The sequence below is a fragment of the Strix aluco genome, chromosome 20 (genome assembly GCF_031877795.1).
Source record: "Strix aluco isolate bStrAlu1 chromosome 20, bStrAlu1.hap1, whole genome shotgun sequence".
Lineage (NCBI taxonomy): Eukaryota > Metazoa > Chordata > Aves > Strigiformes > Strigidae > Strix > Strix aluco.
The window spans coordinates 9,856,614-9,877,529 of NC_133950.1; the positions used below are offsets into that span (position 1 = coordinate 9,856,614).

Genomic DNA, 20,916 nt, shown 5'->3' on the forward strand with positions numbered 1-20,916 from the left:
TTTTCCTGTTTAAGCTCACTGTAGGCAGAGCCTAAGACATCATAGATGCAGCCAAACTGTAACGAGCTATGCTGATTGCTTTAGCACTGAGGCCCACCTGAAGCACCAGCCCTTCCTGCTCTTGGGAAGGATGAAGCCTTGAAGTTGAAGCGGGGACAAGGGGAAGTCAGACTGAGACAGGAACAGCTTCTTGGCGTAAGGATTACGTTTTGATTTCCTTTAAGTCTGAAGGCCACCTGGCTCCAGAAGCACTGAGTGTGCAGGATCTCTGGACCCTGAGTGCCCCTCCTCTACACCAAGACACTTGCACATGGACTTCAGAGCAGTTGTGGTTCCATACTGCTTTATTCCCCACCCCAGACTCTGAATTGCTGCGACTCAGTCTGCTGCCAGGCTTGTCCCCTTCACTGGGCCATGCAGGCAGGACAGCACAGACCTGCTGCTCCCACCAGCAGCCAGACTCTTGGTTGAGCAGTGCTGCCAGCTTCAGTCATGCTGTGTCTTGGCCCTGCTCCTTTTGGGGGGGGGGATTTTCCCAGCACCTCGCCTTTTGAACAGCCGCTTCCCTGAGGCAGTCCTCAGCTGACGGCAAGGTCAATGGTTTTCCTTCCCTCAGCTGTCGCTGGGTGTCTTCACAGCCTTGTCGATGTGGGGTCTCAGTGCAGACAGAGAGATCAGCAGTGCTTCCTGGAACAGACCCAGGCGGCACTCAGAACCGCTGCTCTCCGAGGAGCAAGAGGCGAGCTGGCTGCTCTCTGCTGAGGCGTCACACGTGGGCTGTGTCACTGCCCGACCTGCTCCATGCCACGCAGGCATCATGCCCCACCGTGACCACCAGCCACCTGCCCTACCTCTGTCCGGATGGTTCTGCTGCCTTGGCTGGGACAAGTATTCAGGTAGAAGTCGAACAGGACACTTGGGTCGGTGACCTCCAGGTTTGGGTCCACGTCAACTCCAGCTTCCAAGCCTTCAAGACCTCCAAACACGACAAGGGCATGCCTGGGGGAGAGCACAGGGACAGAGCGGTGAGACTGGCTCCTACCCCTGTGTGAAGGCAGATGTTACAAGCTTTAACATGTACCTTGAACATTCAAGTGATTAAGAACTGGCTGCACGTCAACAGTTCTCTTAACTTGATCTGCAGGAAGCAGACTCATTTCTTTTGTTCAAGTATCTGGGTCTGTGTTCAAGCTCCTCTGTGCTCCTGAAGCAGGGACCTGTGTCCCTCGCTGACAATGCCCAGTGCAGCTGCCTCTCTAACAAAGCCCCACAGCACTTGGCCAAGGGGACAGTCCCTGCTACCACCTGAATGGGGAGGACAGGAAAGGAACTGGCATCGTCCTGGGGTACTCGCCCCAGCTTCTGCAATACAGAGGAATGTGCCTTAGTGCAGAAGGGAGCAGCAGAGCACAGGAGGGAGCCTGCAGGCGAGTCTTGCACTTATATCTAGGAGCATTCCTGCCTGGGAGAACACCAAGGCCACAGTGCAGCAACTCTGCTGCCTGCAGCGGGCCTCGCTGGGGGCTCCGAGTGGGGCCAAGCAGGTGGGACATGAATCTGAAGGAGGGGAGAGTGGGGGCTCTGAGTGGGCCCAAGCAGGCAGGACACAAACCTGAAGGAGGGGAGAGTGGCCTGGTCCACAGAGCTGCCCCGCTCCGAGGTCCCAATAGAGAGGTCGTAGCCATCCTTGAACGGGCACTCCGAAAAGACAGCACCTGGGAAACAAACACAATACGGGGTTATTTACCTGGTGCCCTTGTCACATACCTTTGGACGGGCTTAAAGACTCCACAGGTGAGTGGTGGCAGCAGAAGGAATTGTTTTTTGGTGCCACCAGTGCAGCAGGAGACAGAAGAAACCTCTCTCCTACCTAACTCCTTTGGCTGCAGGAGTCTCTAGCATCTTTCTCAACCGCAGCACCTTTTCCTCAAAGCTCAAACAAGTGCCAGGAGCCATTCCTTGACTAATGGCTTATGATTTTCCTAGGAGGTCCAATCAATCAGGAGGAAAAAGATTTTACAGGGCTCTTGAGCTCAAATGTCACTTCTGACTCTGAAGTGAATGAGCAGGAGGGGGTTATGGTGGAAATGGAGATGTACTGGCTGGAGGTGGAGAGCACCAACTCTTGTCTCCTGCTGCACCTTGGCACAACGGTGAGTGGAGGCACAGGGCAGAGTATTGGTGGGTGATGGGCGATTCACGCCCTTAGCTTGAGCCCTTAAATTTGCCGAGTGGCTGTTAGCTGCATGTGTAAGCTGCCTTTGAGAGAAAAGAGATTTCTAGGACAGAGATGTTAATGTGTGCTGCGGATGTGCAGCCAGTAGGCCTGAAATTGGTGTGGAAGCCAGCCAGACACAGCGGAGAGCAGAGAACTCCTGGAAACACTTACTCAAGCAGGAGGCAAGGCGGACGCTGTAACCCCAGTACAAGCCTGACACCATCCGAGGGTGGTGCGAGGACACCACGGTGCCTTTCCGCACTTTAGCTTCTAAAAGGGAAGCAAATGGATTAATAACTATTATCGCAGGGATTAACAACCCCTGCGATATCCTAGTGAGAGCTGGGCTGGACCAGCCACATACAGCAGTTTCTCACAGGGTACAACCAGAACCGCCCTTTGGAGCACATTCTGGAAAGTGTGCAGGTATGTTTGGGCTGGTTATTGTTGGTGAAAGAGCTGATAGTTCTTTCCAGTTAATTAGGGAGGTGTGGTAAGGGTGTTATTAAAATTGTGCGTGGACTGAAAGGAACATGCAGAGCTGTTGGGTACCTTCAAACCTCAGTCACCGGCAGGCTGTCCTCTGGACGGACCAACTCCTGCAGGACTGAAGTTTACAGATGCTGACAGAGCAGCGGGTTACCTGGCTTCTGGGGTTCCTCCAGGCGCACGGTGACTCGCAGACCAGGGTTCAGCTGTCTGTCGATCTGCACCTCCTGCAGTGACAGTCACCATCAGCGTCAGGCATTCCAGAAGTACTGGGGAAGGTGGGGAAGGAAGGGAACCCTCTGAGGGAGCGGGGGTCTGTGCTGGCCTGGAGCTGGAACAAGGAGCTCTGCCATCAGGGCCTGTGTGGTGCGTGCGGTGCAGGGTCAGCAGGCTGAGACTTATTTTGCTGCTCAAAGGTTTAACTCCAGCAGTGGAACAATGATGTGCTGGAATAGGGAGACTCACCAAGACTCAGGAAGCCTCAAACATTAACGAGCCAGAAGGGACAAGATAGCAACTGCATTAAACCCTGGACTAGCCTGCTGTGGCCTTCAGAAACCCAGCAGTACCCACCCTGCCTGCTTCCCATCTGCCAGAGACAGGGAAAATTGTTCTGGGATCTGTGGGTTAGACAGACATACCTTCCTCATCCCGCAGTTAACAAAAGAGCCTCTGCCTGGCTTAGTTGGCCGGTCCAGCACTACGCCTTCTCGGTACTCTGACTCCTCATCCACCCGCATATGGTGGGGGCTGTCCAGGGGGTTGAGGAGCCCTAGAACAGCACAAATGAAAGCAACTGCTAAGGAGAGGACACAAACTGTGAGACCAAAGGTGCAAGTACAACTGCTCTGCTGCCCTCTCCCTCTCTGGTCCATCATACCACAGCACAGCAGCTCGCTTGTGCTCTGAAGCAGGGAAAAGTTATTAAATTCTGGGCATACCATACAAAACAAAAGCTCAGGAAGGGAGACCCAACTGCTTGGGACAGAGACAACTGAATCCTTACCTGCAAACTGCAGATCCTCATGTTTTGGAAAAAAGGATTTCCTCAAGTACCTGTTAGCAGAGAAGGCTCAAATGTGGAAACAGTTGTTTCTAAGGAATACAAGCCTCAATTCTAGTTCTGTTCTGACTTAAAGGCGCTGAGTACAGAGAAAAGCATGCTTAGCTCCCTCAAGTCCCTGATCTACCTCTAATGTATCATGCAGGTTGTATCCTGCATTCACTGCTCTTCTTTTAGTTGAACTTCTGAACCAGGCATGTGAAACAATTGGATCCTGTGTTCCTGCATAATTATGCAATATAAACAGAATTGAGATACCCATGGTAGTCAGTTCTGATGCAAATGTGACGCACAGTCTGACCACGGTGGACTTACTGAGGGCACTCCAGGTACTGCAGGATCCGAGCCAGCTGCACGCAAGCCTTGCCCTTCCTCCCAATTCCTTCAAAGTCCCCCTCCACGCTCCTGAAAGAGAACAGCCAGTGAACTCAGCATGAGACTGCACAGCCCCAGATGGCCAGGTCTCTAGAAGACCAAGCCTTTCTACTTAATCTGAGAATAGCAGCACACCCCCCTCCACTCCCTAGAAGCAAATGGGCCACCTTGCAAAAGTGCTACTGTAGAAGTAGAGACTGTTAACAAGTCATATTTAGAACTCTCTGTAAGCCAAATACTTTTTCTTTTTTTTTTTTTTTTTTTTTAATATTTGTGTATTGACACAGCCCAGCAGCTGGATGCTGCAGGATTGCATGGCTTGGCCAGTTAACTCAGATGCAGGTCCAGGTGAAAAGCTGAAGGAACAGAAATTTGTCTTGCATAAGAATATAGGCCCACCCCATCCCTCCACACCAAGATTGAAGAGTACAGGAGAACTTGACCTCCTGCTGCTTTGTCATCCCCATGCTGGGATAAATGATCCTAGTTGCCAGGGCAGTTAACATCTTTGTCCAGTGGTGTAAGGGACCCTGTAATCCTGGCATTTGAGAGAGGTTCAAACATTTGCTTGAGGTACATGCAGTTCTCTGCTGGTCTTTAATTAAAGATTGAAGAAACAAAAAGCAAAGAGGGAATGCTTTCTGCAGAACTAGATGGCTTCTCCTTACTTTACATCTTCTCCGTGCTCATCAAACACTACGATCTCATCCACACAGAAGATGGCACATGCCCGAGCAATCTGTCCAGCAAGGTACGTCCGCAGCTCCAGCGACTGGGCGTTGTTCAAGATAGAGCCTGGCAGGGCTATGCTCAGCGTGTAGTGACGCCCTGGGGAACAGAGGGTGATCAGAAGAGAGCCACAGCATGGCAGCTGCATGTACAGCATTTTATTTACTACTTCAACTGCAGTTGTGGTGGGGCGAAAAAAGGCAACTTCTGTTTCTTAGATTTTAATCACAAGTTTTCTCTTATGAAAGGTCTCTCGTGCAGTGCTCGCTGCATTGTGTTCCTGCCTGTTTATGTGTGTGGATTAATCTACATCAGATCTACAAAGCTGAGCGACACCCTTCCTATCCATACGTAAAACTGACTGACTTTTATGACCAAGTTCTCCCAGCTTTTTCACCCAGACCTCCCCATCGGGTCACATCGGCATCACCTTTGTCCTCCTTCTGCTCCTCCTGCTTCTCAGCTTGTTTTTCTGCCAGCTCCCGCATCCGCTGTTTTTCCAATTTCTTCAGCAGTTTCATTTCCTTCCATTTTTTCTTCTCTGCTTTCCCTGGAACGGAAAGCAGCACCTCGCTTTAAACAGCGAGCCCTGAGCGCTCAGCGCAGGGCGGCTGCGGGGGACGGCACAAGGGCCGCGGGCCGGGACACAGAGCGCTCAGGGGCGGCCCCTCCCGGTGCGAGGGCCCCACCGGAGACCCCCGCGGCTGCGGCCCGGTTTGCCCCCAGCCCCTGCGAGGGCCGCGGCCTTACTCTCCTGCTTCCAGCGCCGCCAGTTCACCCTCCTCTCCTCAACCTGCGGGAGACAGCGACCGTTACCGCCGGGTTCCCCTCAGGGGCCGCCCGCGGTAACCGGGACAACCACCGCACCCCACCTGCACCCCTTTAGGCCGCTTCGCCGCGCTGCTGTCCGCCATCTTCTGCCCACGCTCCGCGGCCACGCCCCTCCGCGGCGGTGATTGGCCGGAGGCCGTGTCACGTGAGCCAATGGCCAGGCAGGGGGCGGGGACAGGGGCCGTGTTTAAGCGGCGGCGCGGGCCTGTTGTTGCGGCCTGTTGTTGCGGCCTGTGGGGGGGAGCCCAGGGGAGGGTGTGAGCGTGGCTCCGCTTCTCGGGGGGGGGTGGTGGTGTAAAATCCGGACACCCGCGTCTGGGTGTCTTTGCACAAGCACTGTGTCTGTGGTGGAGCGTGGGAAGATACATCCTGCCCCTTGTGGGGTGTGTCATGGCCTAAAGCAAGAGCCCACATATGTGGGGATGGTGCAATTCTTTATGTTAATAATCTAATCTCACGGTTGTTTATCTGTTTCAGGGACTGCAGCTCTCCCAGCGCTTGGCACATATGTGGGTGCAAAAGGACCGTCAGCAGCACCCTCACCCACCCAGGTGGCGCAGGCAGGTGAGATGGGGCCTGTCTCCCATAGGTGAAGGCAGGAGGTGGGTGTTTGCCTCCCTCCCGCGGGTGGGTGCAGCTCTGGCTCCGGGGGGATCGGTGCCATCAGCTGCAGCCCGATAGAGAAAACCTGCAGAGCCACCACCCACCAGCCTGGGTGGGACAAGCAGCCACCATGGCAGGACACGATGCAGATGTTGTATGGGTGATGGCAGCTCTCCAGCAGAGCTGCGTCAGCCCTATAATCATTAGAGAAGTTTACTCTTCAATAATTGCAGTAATCTTTAATAATTTAACTGCCACAAATACTTATTGCACAGTCTGTCGCACATAACTCCTGCGGGATTGATGATGCTGGATTACATTCTTATCCAGGTTGAAATTGAGAATGATGTAAAAATTACCTTTCAAAACGCTGCTCACGTTACCCCACCAGCCCAGTGGGTGGGATGTTGCGGGGGCCACCAGCAGCAGGAGCAGCCTGAGGCTACTGTGCCCGTCCTTCCTGGTTGCCATGTGCACTTGTCTAAGGCCTGAAGGTTTTGCTTTGCAGCCTGGGCAATGCTGCCAAGCCCTGACAAAGCGCTGGGGATAGTTTGGGGGCTGCAGAGGGAAGGTTTGGCAATAGCTGGACTATTTATGAAAGCCTATTTCCTGGGGGAAACCAGTTACTGATTTTGTGATCGCCTTCCAGAGATGCACAGGAAAAAAAACCAGTAAGAAAATTGTTAATTATGGGAAACAGCATTTCATTGGGTTTGTAATTTTCAGGATTCAAGGAATCCACCTTCTGATGGGCAGTGATACTGCACAGTCCTGTGGCAAACACAGATGCTGGTGGAAATGCTGTCCTGTGCCCTGGGGTACACGAGTGGGGATGCGGAGCAAGACAAGGCACAGTAACGCCCCAGCATAGCCCTAAAGGTAGGTCCTGAAACACCTTTTCAGAATTTGGTGGTGGAAAAGACCCCTGGAGCCATCCTTACCTTGTGTCTTGCTGGATGCATCCCAGAACTGATTAGCAAAGTCTTTAAATATAAGAAGGAGAAACGTTGAATACTGGCAGTGCATGCGAAGGTTCACTTTTTGCAAGGAACAGTGCAATCATTTCACAGTGACATAAAGTGTCCTCCAGACCCTGGGCCTGGCAAACCTCTTAACCATTTGTCTGAGAGAAAATGTAGTTGAAAGCACAAAAAAAAGGACATATCAAAGTTTGTAGGCAAGCAAAGGAAGAGGAGGAAGAGTGGTTGTGGCTGGTGAGGACCAAGGTTTTGTCTCCAGTGTGCTCAGCGACTGGTTTTCTCCCGTTTCCATTTTTGCAATATGTCACTTGCTGCCTTCAGTGTGGCTTCCTCCTAAATAAACACCGCAGGTTCAGTCAGTGGCTTCCAGCCAAGTCCCCTTTCCCCTCACTGCAGTCATTTATATAAAAATTCCATTCTCATTCTGGAACATCACAAGTGCCCCATGTTCGGTATGAGACAGGCACAGCGTCGCTGGGGCAGGCATAGCTACTGGGCAGTTCAACGTGCACCCAGCAGCTCCCTGCCTTGACCAAGAAATGTGGGAAGCTGATGGGGCAAAGCTTAGGCTGGCACTGGCACATCTCCTGTCCTCAGCTCAGCTCACATGTCTGCAGGAGGGGGTTGAACCATCTGTGATGCCACACTCAGGCTCTAATGCCCAAGGCTCTCTGCATTTCTTCGTGGTATTTATTTCATTAAACCAGCCCTGATTATTACTCCCAACCTCGCCTTCCTTCGTGCTGCCATGTATCTCACCTTTGCAAAGCAGAACCGGATGAAATGGTTGTAGTTGTTCTTGTGGGCTCCACAGTAGAAAGCAGAGAGCGGGATGGCGGCAAGTCCCTGGGAAGGGGAAACATGTGGAGCTGAGGTTACTCTTTCTGGTCTGGCGTGAAGCCACCCACTTATTGCTCACAAGTCTCGTGGATGGGCTTGTAGATGCCCTTGGTGCCCTGCCTGCTCCCTCTGCTTCAGCTGAGGCTGCCAGAGTTGAGGCCGGCTGCTGACAGACACCCCAGGCACCCCCTGATGAGCTGCCGCACCCGGCAGTGGTGTCATGCTGCTGGGTCCCGTGAGCACAGCCCAAGGAGGGCACCAACCCACCCAGGCCAAACACAGCCGAAAGGGCCAGATGCACTTACCTTGTTCTTGACCATCCACTTTGCAAATCTGGAGTCGTAGGGCTCATCGGAGTCAGGGACATCAGGGACATCGGATTCTGCAGGAGAAGCACAGCAGCGCAGAGGTGGGTCCTGCTGCCCCGTGCTTCAGCCGAGCCCTGAACTCAAGGCCTCTGGGAGCTTGGATGGGAAACATGCTATTGTCCATCCCTGCTTTGGTGGTGGTTTATGCAGGTTCCTGTCTGTGCTAGTGGTACCACTCCGAGCTGGGGCCCCGTACTCAGCCCTGCATGAGCAAAACCGCAGCTGCACCACTCACTGAACTCGGAGATGTCTGCCACCAAGAAGTAAGTGCCCTCAGGGATGATGGGTTTCATCCCCACAGCATCCAGGCTCTGGACCAGCCAGTCTCTCTTCTGCTGCAGCTCCTTGGGTAGTTGGATGAAGTAGCTTTCTGGTTTCCCGTAGAGCTCGAGCTCCCTCTGGAAACCCTGAGCCACAGCCTCCTGCGAGGAGAGAGGAACCCGGTGGGAAGATGGTCAAGGCTTGTTTGAGAACCAGAGTCTTTGCTCTGATGCAATTCACAGGTGATTAGGGAGCAGGGGGTGATTTCTCATTGCAGCAAGCCAAGCTCTCTGCCTCCAGCCCTCCAAATGGCCCCTTGGATTTGTCAATGCAAAATAAGGAATATTCCCAGGCAGGCTGGACTCCCCCCTTCCTCCCAGGCATGAGGCAACTGCAGGGAGAAGGGAAGGAGCCTCTCCAGGGTGCCACACATCACCCTGTCTGTGCTTTCAAAGTCAGCCATGGGCAGAAGCACCCTCTGTCACCCCTGCTTCGGGGGTTTGGGAATTGCAGGGCCAGTCACAGGGATGTCCTTACCTGGGCAACTGTGGCACAGTGGTACGCTGAGTTTTGGTGCACGGTACGGAGGTGTTGCAGCAGCTGGTTGGGTCCCACAGTCCAGCCCACCTGCAGCCAGGAGAGGAGGAGGAAGGTGGTAAGTCTCTGGGTACCTGCTTGGGCTCCTCTTTATCTGCCTGTGCTGGCTTCATTATATTTTCCAGACAGGGCTACTGTAAAGCAGCTTTGGTACTTTCAGACCCTGAGGCTCAAAGTGGAGTGTGTGGCAGTGCTGTCCCTAGTGCCGTGTTATGCGATCGGACCCACACCTTGGAGCCAAGGGGTGGTGAGGGGAGACAACGCAGCGCTGCACGGGGGAATTCACCTTCCATCCGGTGGCACTGAAGCTTTTCCCAGCGCTCCCGATGGTCACCGTGCGGTCCCACATCCCCTGCAAGCTGGCTGGCAACGAAACAAGAGAGAAACACCCATGGCAGAGCCCAGCGGGCTCGCTTCCGGGCTGCATTAATGACACGGCAGGAGGTCTTTGCCCACCATAAACCCGTGGTGGCCTCTTGTGTTCGCAGCATATCTTTCAGCTGGATGAGCCTCAAAGCACACCCCAAGCAGGCAGCCAGGTTTCTCAAGAGCATCTCTTTGGAAATAAGTGTTTTCACATGCATGTACCCAGCCCCAGGGGCTCCCAGAGGTGCCAAGCACCATCACCTTGCAACAAGATGATTGCATGTTGCTGCAACAGGAAGAACAGGCCTCTGAAATCATGGTGAAATGGATGTCCCAAAACTAGAGACACCCAGAAAACTGTGGTGTTACGAAGTGTGGGAAAAAAAATCCAGTTTCCCTACAGCCAAAGGGCTCTTAGCTCTGGATCTCACAATGGGAAGCCAACTCCCTGCTTCCTCTGACTGGCTCTGAAGTCAGGGCTTCAGTTTAAGTCCTGGTTTGGAGGCTGAGACTAAAGTAGGGCAAAATACCTCTAATGGGGCTACATGCCTGGTAGAGCTGTGCATGCAGGCAGCCCATGTAATTGCCAGGGGATCCCAGTTAAATCACCAGTTCCTTCCCTGAAGATGCTGTACCCAGAGAATACAGCCAAGCTCAGCCAAGCCATTCTCCGTACCGATGCGGATGTGCTCCTTCCCATCGTAGACCAGCCACTCGTACACCTCATCGCTGATGCACAGGACATCATGCTTCACACACAGGTCTGCAATGAGCTCCAGCTCCCCTCGGCTGAAAACCTGCAGCAGGCAGGGGGTGGAGCAGAGATGCAGCAGGAGCATTTAAAATCACAGTATCATTCAGGCTGGAAAAGACCCTTGGGATCATCGAGTCCAACCCTCAGCCCTACTCTACAAAGTTCTCCCCTACACCACATCCCCCAACATCACATCTAAATGACCCTTAAACACATCCAGGGATGGTGACTCCACCACCTCCCTGGGCAGCCTATTCCACTGTCTGACCACTCTTTCTGTGAAAAATTTTTTCCTAATGTCCAGTCTAAACCTCCCCTGTTGCAGTTTAAAGCCATTCCCTCTTGTTCTATCGCCAATTACCTGTGAGAAGAGACCAGCACCAACCTCTCTACAATGTCCTTTCAGGTAGTTGTAGAGAGTGATGAGGTCTCCCCTCAGCCTTCTCCTCCTCAAACTAAACAGTCCCAGCTCCTTCAATCGCTCCTCACAGGATTTATTCTCCAGGCCCTTCACCAGCTTTGTTGCCCTCCTCTGCACTCGCTCCAGCACCTCGAGATCTCTCTCGTATTGAGGTGCCCAAAACTGGACACAATACTCAAGGTGCCCCTGACTGTCCCTGCCTCCCTGCAAAGACTGCACACCCTGCCTGCACCATCTCCCAAGCCAGGGTGGGCAGGAGCTGGCTGCAGTGGTCTAACGGGGCAAAGCCACTGCTGGCACAAAAAAACCCAGGCTTAAAAACACCAAAAGAGTAAGCCACAGTGTGCAGTACTGCCACAACACGCATTTCCCTTGTGTGCAAGGAAGGTCAAGTCGCTGCCATGCTGCAAATGTGGCTGGGTGAGCTGTAGCACCCCAGCTGCTTTCAGGGCCAGCCACAGCAAGGTCAGAGGCATTACCTTGCCCAGAGGGTTGTTGGGTGAGTTCAGGACGATGGCTTTTGTCCGTTCACTGAATTTAGAAGCCAGTTCAGCTGGGTCCAGCTGCCAGTCTGCACTAGACATCAATTTTCCATCTTTTGGAGCTTTCTAGAGAGAACAGAGGGGAATCTTGGCTTGCTTTGCTACCTCTGCACTTTGCTTACCACTCACCTCTTCACTCACTTTGCTACGACTCCTCCCTCCTTGACAGCTTTGCTCTGACCCACTCACCGGTCTCAGCGGGACAAACACGGGCATCCCACCAGCCATTTTCACCATCGGCTCATAGCAGTCGAAGAAGGGCTCAATGATTATCACCTGGAAGAAAGGGACTTGTCAGCACCCTCCTGGCCTTGCTCAGACCTTCCCTGGGTGCAGAGAGCAATGGGAGAGAGAGGAAATTTTAATCCCTGAATTACTGTAATGAAGAACTTGCATTGCCAGCGTGCAGTGACAGGGAAGAATAACATCACTCAGGGTAAAAGAGTTATTTTGTCTTATGCAGAAATGAGACAGTGCCCTGCAGCAGAGAATTTTTTCCTTTAGAAGCTCAGATACTGGAGAATGGGGATAAAACCTTTCTTGCTCTGCAAAAGGATGATGAAAACCTGCCCCTGGCAGACCCACAGCAAAGAAAGGCTCTGCCAGAGGAAGGCGGCCTGTGCAACAAGCCCAAATCCTGCATTACCTCATCACCTTCATCAACGAAAGCCTGGAAGCAGCAGAAAAGAGCCTGGTATGCCCCCACAGTCACCATCACATTGGTCATAGGATCCAGGTCTCGTCCGAGCAGCTTCCCAAAAAACTGGGCTAGGATCTTCACCAGAGGCGGATGGCCCTGTGTGGTGAGAGGAGGGGTGGGAATTGGATTGCAGAAGCCTCCAAAAACACAGATGAGCCCTTGGAAGGGGCCTGGGCAGCCAAGCACCCTGCAACTGAGTGTGTGGGGCATCTTCCAGTCCGGCTGCTTCAAATGCCCTGGTGAAGCAGGGCGTTACAGCCCTGGGCGGGGGGTGCATGGGCTGATGTGTGTTTTGCCTCATGTGGTTTGCCCTGTTTATTGCTGCCTGATGAACCCTGAAGCGGCCAAGGCTAATGGGGAGTGAGGGGGGTGTTGCCAAGGGGGGGGGGGGTCTGTCTACGCACGAAGGCACGGGTGTACTGGTGCAGCATGTGGTTCTCCCCGCTGAGGGCTCTCACGAATGCCTTCTTCAGAAAGTCCGGTGGGGGGAAATCAGGGAAGCCCTGGCCCAGGTTCACTGTGGAGTAGGTGGCAGCCAGTTTTACAAACTCCACCCTGAAGAGAAGAAAGGAAGAGAAAGAGAAGCATTTACAGAGGGTCCAGCATGCTGGCACCGGCTCTGCATCCCTTTGGAAGTGGTGAGGTTAGTGTCCTTCCTGTGGAGCCGTCCCACTGCTCAAGGTGGACCAAGCACGGGTCATTTCAGACCTGTTTTAATTAAACCAAGGATGAGGCACTATTGCACTGGGGGATGGTTTTAATTTGTTTACAAAGGAAACAGCCATTGTGCTGTCTGGGTGTGTGGTCGTAGCTGAAGCCACACACTGCTTCTGATCAGACCACACTGAGCAGGAGACGACTCAGAGGTTTTCAAGCTCATACCAGTGCTGTAAAATTTAGCAACTAGACACCATGAAGGCCTCTGCAGAGGGAAGGGCAGGCTGAACTCAGCACTTGTCTCAAACAACAGCCAGTTCATTGGCAGTTTGTAGCTTGAAACCAGGCACAGCAGAGCCTTGGGGAAAGCCCATTTAAAGCTCTTTTTCAAGCACACAGCTTTCCCCATGCCCTACTGTGCCTGGCAGACTGGGAATGGCATTTACAGCATCCCTTCACCTGCCTACCTGCTTGCAGTGCCCTAGGGTGAGCTTGAAGCAGATGCCAGGCTGCAGCCAGTGTGCTGCAACCACTTGGCTCAGATTTGGGTGCTGCTGGGATCACTCAGGCGGAGGGAGGCCAAGGTGCTCCTGCCTGCCTTCCCGCATAAGCGTGAGCAACAGGCGTAAAGTGTGAGCAGCAGGTACAGAACTGAGCCAGGGTAAAGTCTCCTGGGACAAACTTGCCCTGATGTGCTTCCTGAACAAATGCAAAGCAGCTGAGGAAGACTGCTGCTCTGTGCTATGTGGCTGCGGTGGTTTCTATCTGTGTTAGGCTGCCTAAAACCACATCTACCACCAGCGTAAACCAGATATTCTTTTAACTCACCAGATATTCTTATCTATTCCCTCCAGTCTCCGAGCTTGCACTGGCCTTGACATTTTTGCCTGCAGAGAGAGAAAGAAAGTGAGTTTGAAGCTTTTACTAATGGCAATGGGGCCATGTGTGAAGGGGACGTCTCCAAGTATGTTTTTCCCAGCAGAAGGTGTGCCCTTTAGTGTTGCTTCATGGGTTGTTGCTGACTGACCTTAGAGCAGTAACACTGTTGCAGTGGTTTCTGGAAAAAGCTTCACACACTCTTTATGAAAGATCAAGTAGATGAGACCTGGCAGAGGAGGACGTTTCATTTACAAGTTTCAACAAGAATTGAGAAAACAGAGGCACAAAAGAAGCGCGTGTACACCCACTGGGGAGCTGGCAATGCCTTAAACCTCATTTTCAGTTGGAATAAATCGTGGAGTCAAATGAGCTCAGCCAAGCTGTAACAGCCAGGCCAATGACCCCAGACCTCAGGCTTTTGCCTTCCACAGCCTCTCTGATCCTCTATTGGAAGGACATCCTTGTTCTCTACAGGCCATAAAATATCCCCTATTCCTAGAAGAAGAAACTTTTTTATTCCACACTGCTCTATGGAATAGCAGAAGTATTTACCCCTTTGTCCTGCTGGAGCGCTTGGTGAAGGGAGACACCAAGGCACCAGTTCCCTGACTGGTATCTAATTTCCACGTGCATCATGGCTAGGGGGAGTGGGAAGAAGGACAGTAGAAAACTGAGAGCAAAATCCTCCTTCCAGCTGGATAAGCACAGTGGGAGAAAGTCAGATGTGCTTGATGGGGAATTTATCACGAGGATGATGAAAAGCAGAGGCAGGATTTAATAACTCGACAGCACAGGGAAAAGGTAACCAGACAGTGAAGGGATTGGAAACTGGTGACAAATGATTCTCAGTGCACCAAGAAAAGCCAGTGCGGGGATGTGAGGAGGGCGTCTCTGAAGCAGTGAGCCAAGAAAACAATCGCCACCACAACAAATAAAATACATCTGAAGAGGGACGAGGGAGGGCACGTGAAAGCGGCTGAGATGTGAGATGTTGAGCTGGGATGTGAGGGGAGAGGGTCCGTGCAGTGCGTGCCGGGATGGTGGTGGGGATACGAGGTCAGCCCCGCTCCCCAGGCTTAGCTGCGGCAGTAATTCCCCACTTACCTGCTCACCTCTGCTGTTCCCGGAGGGCTGCACCAGAATTTGAGAAGTGCCCGAATTATACTTTTTTGTTGAGGTCTTTAGATTTTTATACAGCTTCAGCCCTCACTAGAGATCTTTGCAAATAACTTGCTGAGGAGCCCTATGTTTCAGAGGGCACCGGGTGGACTCTGTGCTCCCCCGTGGTGCCGGGCAGGTAGCCAAGGGCGAGCAGAAGTTGCTGCCTCCCCAGGTCTAGGGGAACCCCACTCCTCTCCTCCAGCCCCCTGCTTTGTCCTTTCTGCACAAGTTCATTGATATTATAGTCAGCAAGATGCAGTGCCTGAATTTGATTTTGGTGGGAGTAGAAGGGTTTGTGGCTTGGGAAGTAAAAGATAGCTGGAGTGAAATATTAACAGCTCCAGCGCTGTTCTCATGCAGCGGGGCTGCTGCTGGCCACAGTTCAGAGAATCCGACAGCATCAGCAAGTGCAATGGGGGTCAGTGGGAAGAAGGTGCTTTAAGCCTAGAAATTCCCAGTTCTGAGGAAAGGCCTTGTCTGCTCCAGCCCTTTCAGGAAGGGAAATGACAAATGCTTTCTTCTTTTGGTGTCCCCCCCATCCCATCCACAGCCTGCATGATGCTGCCATGGGCGGCTGCCCATCAGGCCGGAGAGCAACACGGGCTTGGGGCCAAGCAGCCCCCAAATCTGTTTCAGCCTGTTGTGTTCCCCAAACCAAACAATGTGCTTCTCCAGTTGCAATTTGCCTGGCAGCCAGACAGGATAGTTGAGTGCAAATGTAGAAGACTTAGGCGGCCACAACCTTCCACCACTGACTCCCTGCCGCACGTGACTTCCTTGCTCTGCATGTTTGTATTTCCAAGAGGGATGTTGATATTTCCCAAGTACTTTGCAACCCAAAAGGCTTTAGTAGAAGAGCCCATCAGACGAGGCAACCCCACAAACAATGAGCTTTCTTCTGTACGAAGAATATTCTCCTGCTTATGAGATGTTCCTCTTAAACAGGTTACCTGGAAGTAAGCGGGCACAGAGGAGATTGCACCAGTGTGGCTTTTCCTGACGTGCCCTATCTGCGGTCACTGCCAAGGCCAGCTCCTGGGCAGTGACCCACCCGGGCTCCACACCACGGCAGCCTCAGCCAGGGCCCAGGCTGCCAGCCAGAAACAGCCCCGCTGGGCATTCAATACCTCACTGGAGTACGAGCTATATCCAGCGCCGCTCTTCCTCTCCAGCAAGAAGTGACGCAGAGACGGTCCTGCTCTCCTGAGCATGCCACAGCTCCTGCTGTCTCACTGCTACGGGCACGGACCTGCATTTTCCCCAGACACAAAACAGAGGAATGAGACAATTGCTCCACAGCTTCAGGTGTAAAGCACATGCTCCATGTACCTGGGGATGAGGCAGGTCCAGGGCCAAAGCTGTGGTTATTCTGCCACAGAAAGGAAAAGGGGAAACAAGCTGCTTTGTGTGTTGCTGCTGCAACGTCAAACAGCGGTGGGACTGTACTTTGTGCCTGTGACACGCACAAAGTCAGGATCACAAGGGCAACCATGGCTTCTGCCTCCTCTCTCCCCAGTTCCAGGCTCCCCCCATTTTCCTCTGTGCTGGGGGGAGCGGTACAGACACCATTGAGAGGGCATCTCGGTGTTCAATATCAACTCCCTATCCAGTTTCACCGGTCCCAGGTATCTCCTGGCTCTGCCCTTCCTCCCCTGCAGCACCTCCACCTTCCTCATGATGGAGCTGTGCTTGGCAGGGCTGTTTGGACACCACCTCCTGGGCCTGGCAAGTGAAACAAGGGGCCTTAGGATGCTGAGCAGACCTGCTCCACACAAACCCACCCTTTCCTCTTCCTTCATGTTCTTAAGGTTACCAGGAAAAAAAAAAAAAATCAAAGAAAGAGTGCTGCTATTTTTGAGAATCTCTGGCCTCTCAGCTGCTGCAACTCCAGGCTGTTTAGTCACAAGTTTTATTCTGATTAACAAGATGTCAGCTTCCATCTTCAAAGTGATTTTGGTGTTTACTTTTCCTTCAAGGCCCCATACAAATTAATTTCTGTGCCTGATGCAGCCTGTTCCTCCACCTCAGGTCCCCTCAGCTATTCTACAGCATTGCTTAAACATGGTATTTAAGCTAAAATAAGATAAAGTTTTGTTAGGTACTTGAGATAAAAGCAGTGAGTCTGGAGGAGGCATGCACCTTTATTTTGACCAGCCATGGATTCATTCACCCAGCTGCCAAAAAACCAAATTAAAACAGGTTTGAAGTTGGCCAGCCCACAGGTAAGTTCTCGGTACTGCTAGGTGCACTTTCCACCCTTACATGCAGAATGTCAGTCCCCACTGTTTGCATTTTGTGTTATTTCTAACACAAGTGCAAAGCAGCTGCCAGCTGAGACCGGTGGGATTTTACATCTCTTTGCCCAGGTGGGAAAAAAACAGGACAATTTATGGAAAAATGGGAAGCCACAGCATAATATTGCTTGGAACTGCAAATTATGCACCTGTGCATGGGATGGCTGCATGTTGGGGGCAGCCACTGAGGTGTGGGGGGACACTGCAAATGAGTACTGGGAAGAGGGGGCTAACCCTGCGGGTGACAAAGCAAAAGTGTGGCAGTAAAAAGGGCTTCACTGGATTACAGGAAACTATAGAGCTGGTGTAAGAGCTGTACACAAGGCTCCTGCAAAGAGCTTGAGGCAGCAGCAGGGTCAGGGTGCTGCTGCCAGCGGGAGCAGCTGTCCGGGGGTAGGGCAGAGGGCTCTGCCTCACCTCCTCAGCCCTGGACAATGTTTTGGAGCGGGGTCAGCCACCAGAGAGTTCAAAAGCCTGGGAAAGGCTCAAGGAGCCTCTCACCTGGTCAGGCCTTTCAGGCTGTGCTGTACGTACACTCCCTGCAAGGGAGCTGAGGCACCTCTTGCCCTGGCGGGGTGCACAGGAAGGAGCACACTAAGGATTTTGGAGGTGACAGCTGAAAGGTCACCGCGGGGACCGGTCACTCACCACCTCCTGCCCTCCAGCCCATGGGCACCAGCCATCTCCGCTGTCCCTGTGCTCCCCAAGCACCTCCACGATGCTGGCCAGCCTGGCCACTCGCAGGTGCACCCAAAGGGCTCAGGGGACAAGGGTCCCCCTGAATCCGTCACACCATTGGGTGCAATGCTGCAGCGGGAGCACGGGCAGCAGCAACAGCCAGCAAGCGTGTACACGTAGGTGCAAGGCAGCTCCCAGAAGGGGTGGGGGGGGGTAAAACCGACTTACATCAAGCTGGGCCACGCTGTCTCACGCTGCCAAAGTCTGGCACAACCGCCCAGGCTGCCTTCGCACACATGCTGCCCTCTCCCCGACTCCGAAATGCTTCATCTGCAGCTAGGACTTCCTGGGAGGAGTCAGAGAGGCTGCAGGAAGGCAGGAGTCGAGCTACAACACTCTGACAGGGAAAATCGTACCGGGGAAAAGGAGATCTCAGGTCGCTCTCTAAATCACCAGGGTGAGGGAGAAGAGGGCTTTTGGGAGCAGGTCCCTTCCTCCCGGAGGCTTGGAGACAGAGCTGCCAGAGGATTTCAGCTGCCTGGGAAAATATGTCAGCATATTGTTCAGATGGAGGCTCATACTGGCATAATTATAGCAGGATAATTTTTGTGGTATGGCTATAATTACTTTGGCATGGCAATGGCAGGGAATTTCCCTTTGAGTGAAGCCTTCAGTCATTTTGAAAAATTAATTTTTAAATCAGTCAGACACTCTCAAAAATTTCACCCTGCAGGCTTAATATTATTAGAGAAAAGAGCAGATCACAGGTACAGAAGGTGAAGGCATGAGCGTTGGGTTCATCAGAGGATAATGACCACAATACCACCTAAAGCAGGATCCTGCAGCGTTGTCAGACCCCTGGGCTGCGGATGGGCAGGAAGACACAGAGCAGCCTCAGAGGGGAATTTCAGTGCATGGATGCGGGAGCTGAACTCTCCATCAGCTGTTTGAGAGGTGACAATTGCTGCAATGAGGTGTAGAGAGAAAATTGTCCTCTCTTGGCTTCCCTCTTCCTTTTGTGACAAGGCTTTACAGGCACCGATGAATCAGGTCGTGTAGGTCTCCTGAGTGAGTAATTGCTGTCTCCCTTTCACAGTAGGAAAAAGTGAGCCAAGGGAAAGGAAGCAGCTGATGTCTGCTGTGCCAAAGGTTCCCAATCCCAACCCGACGTCCGGCCGCTGGGCTCACAGCATCCCTGCCATGACTAAACAGGAGGGAATGTCTGTGCAGGCAGATGCAAACTCTTTGTTTTCTAAACTTCTGTTTAACTCAAACACTGAAACAAACAGATGGAAGAAAAACTTGTGGTTTGCTTCTGTAAGAATGTACACAGCACGTTGTGAGCCATCTAATGGCTCAGTGCCATTTTATCCTCTCTCTCCTGCTGCCCTTGCTATGCTTTCTTTGCCCTCTCCCCCACCAGCCTTGCACCTTCCCTGGTTGTTGTTTGCCCATGAGCTGAGCTCACTTGACTTGCTAAATTAGCAAAAAGCCAACCTTTTGCAGAAAAGCAGAGAGTTTTCTGTAAGGTCTGTCAGTTGAACTAGCTCAAGGAAGGGTGGGTGTGAGTGCTAAAGGCACTGCAAGGAAATAGAGATCTGGGTAGGGACTAGAGCAGAGAGGAATGGGGAAGAGAAGGGATGGACAGGAGCATGAGCCCTCACCTTTTTTAGCAGGATTTGGCCTTTATATTGGTTTGACTGTAACATATAACTTCACCTTAAAATTCAGCAGAAATTGCTGGATAATATGCAGCCAGCAAGGAAAAGGACACATCTGACCTTGGAGTTTGGACTGTAAAACTCAAGGAAAATTAGGACCCTGTCTTTCTTCAGGTTGTTTTAATTTAACAAGTGCATCTGGACATGAACAATTCTTTTTAATGACCTTTTTTTAAAAAAATCTAGCTATTGCACTGGACTGGTGAGTGTCTGTCCCCTGGCAGGTGGGATCATAGCTCCTTGGGTACAGGTCCTGTACATATGGCTACAGGACGATGTTAAGACATATAATGTTCCTAGAAAGCCACAGATATGCTTGTTTTACTATAGCAGGGATCACTGGTGTATACAAGTTAAAATTGGCTGCACTTAACCACTCAGAACTGCCTCTTGTACACTAATGAAATTATAATGAATGCCTTTGAACCATCCTTTATGAATTTTAAATAAAATGATGCTGCCCAGTGTCCTCCAATGAGTCAGCCAAATGAAAATAACCATTAGTGAATCAGCCTGCTTTTTTCAGGTACCACAAAATGACTGTTGGATATATCCTTGTAACACACCAGGGTTACTATTCCTGCTGCAAGCATTTTTCAGTGGCCTTAGTTCAGTGAGCTGTTAGAGAAATGGAATGGAGTTTTCAAAATATTCCACTTTAGAAATGTCACATAGGTTGGTTCTTAAGGAAAAAGTGGTAAAAGCTGAAATTTAAATTATTTTTATTCTCTTATTGTTAACTAGCCTTAATGTTGATCCTGGTTGTATCCACTATTTTTTATTTGAGGCATCCAGTGAGATGTGCACCAGATTTTCTCCACCTGTCTGGACCCTGTGTCCCTGGTCCCTAAATACAGACGATGTCTGTGGCCTCGGTTATTGTTCGGTGATTTGAAGGATGGGAACCGGGCATGCATCAGAGTTTAGCGCTGGTGTGGGTGTGTGAGAGGAGGACTGGGTGGTTGGGCCTGGACTATGTACCATTCCTCCTGCCACACAGGGCACAGCCAGAGTGAGGCAGATGAAGCTGATTTTAAATGTTTAGGAGCTAAGGAAAGGGTTTAATGTCACCTGAGAGAAGATAGGGCCCTGACAAGGAACGACACAGCCTCCTTTTTGTCTCTGAGCCTGGAGGTGATGCACACCTGGTCCGGACAGCCGAGCGGACACTCCTCTCAGGGCTCTGGATGGCTTGAACCATGCCGAGGGGCTAGAACTGAAACAACGTGGTGTCAGGGCATGGCAGCTATCCTTTTTCACTCTTCTGTGTTTTCACAGCAGTGACACCAGCCTGAATCAGGGCCTGAAGAGGTCCTTGGCAGTCTTGGCTTTCCTCCCTTCTTCCTGAGAGACTGAGGCTCCTGTCCCTCAGCGCCACAGGCTGTAAGA

At 52.0% G+C, this 20,916-nt stretch overlaps 1 protein-coding gene across 1 annotated transcript; it reads right to left on the reverse strand.

Annotated features, from left to right (window-relative positions):
- Positions 1-326: 326 nt before the first annotated feature.
- On the reverse strand, positions 327-16,967 carry LOC141932535 (uncharacterized). The gene is made up of 28 exons (XM_074846244.1): positions 15,967-16,967; positions 13,623-13,681; positions 12,542-12,692; positions 12,084-12,233; positions 11,627-11,713; positions 11,375-11,503; positions 10,397-10,517; positions 9,641-9,717; positions 9,295-9,384; positions 8,732-8,918; positions 8,434-8,510; positions 8,048-8,134; positions 7,561-7,621; positions 7,250-7,345; positions 6,668-6,817; positions 6,164-6,416; positions 5,747-5,936; positions 5,625-5,667; positions 5,305-5,424; positions 4,814-4,973; positions 4,086-4,175; positions 3,714-3,763; positions 3,349-3,479; positions 2,862-2,934; positions 2,390-2,488; positions 1,613-1,715; positions 852-999; positions 327-687 (listed from the first exon to the last, which is right to left on the reverse strand). Exons 1-28 carry the CDS (start codon positions 16,324-16,326, stop codon positions 613-615), a joined length of 3,417 nt encoding a protein of 1,138 aa, XP_074702345.1. The 5' UTR covers positions 16,327-16,967; the 3' UTR covers positions 327-612.
- Between the last annotated feature and the right edge of the window lie 3,949 nt (positions 16,968-20,916).

Bases quoted from the DNA above. Each gene is read 5' to 3' on its own strand.
- LOC141932535 (XM_074846244.1), bottom strand. From the start codon at position 16,326: ATGGTTGCCCTTGTGATCCTGACTTTGTGCGTGTCACAGGCACAAAGT. The intron at 11,714-12,083 runs GTAATGCAGGAT...CCTTTCTTCCAG, and splicing joins TCGTTGATGAAGGTGATGAG to GTGATAATCATTGAGCCCTT. The intron at 4,176-4,813 runs GTAAGGAGAAGC...GTTCTCTTTCAG, and splicing joins GAGCACGGAGAAGATGTAAA to GAGCGTGGAGGGGGACTTTG.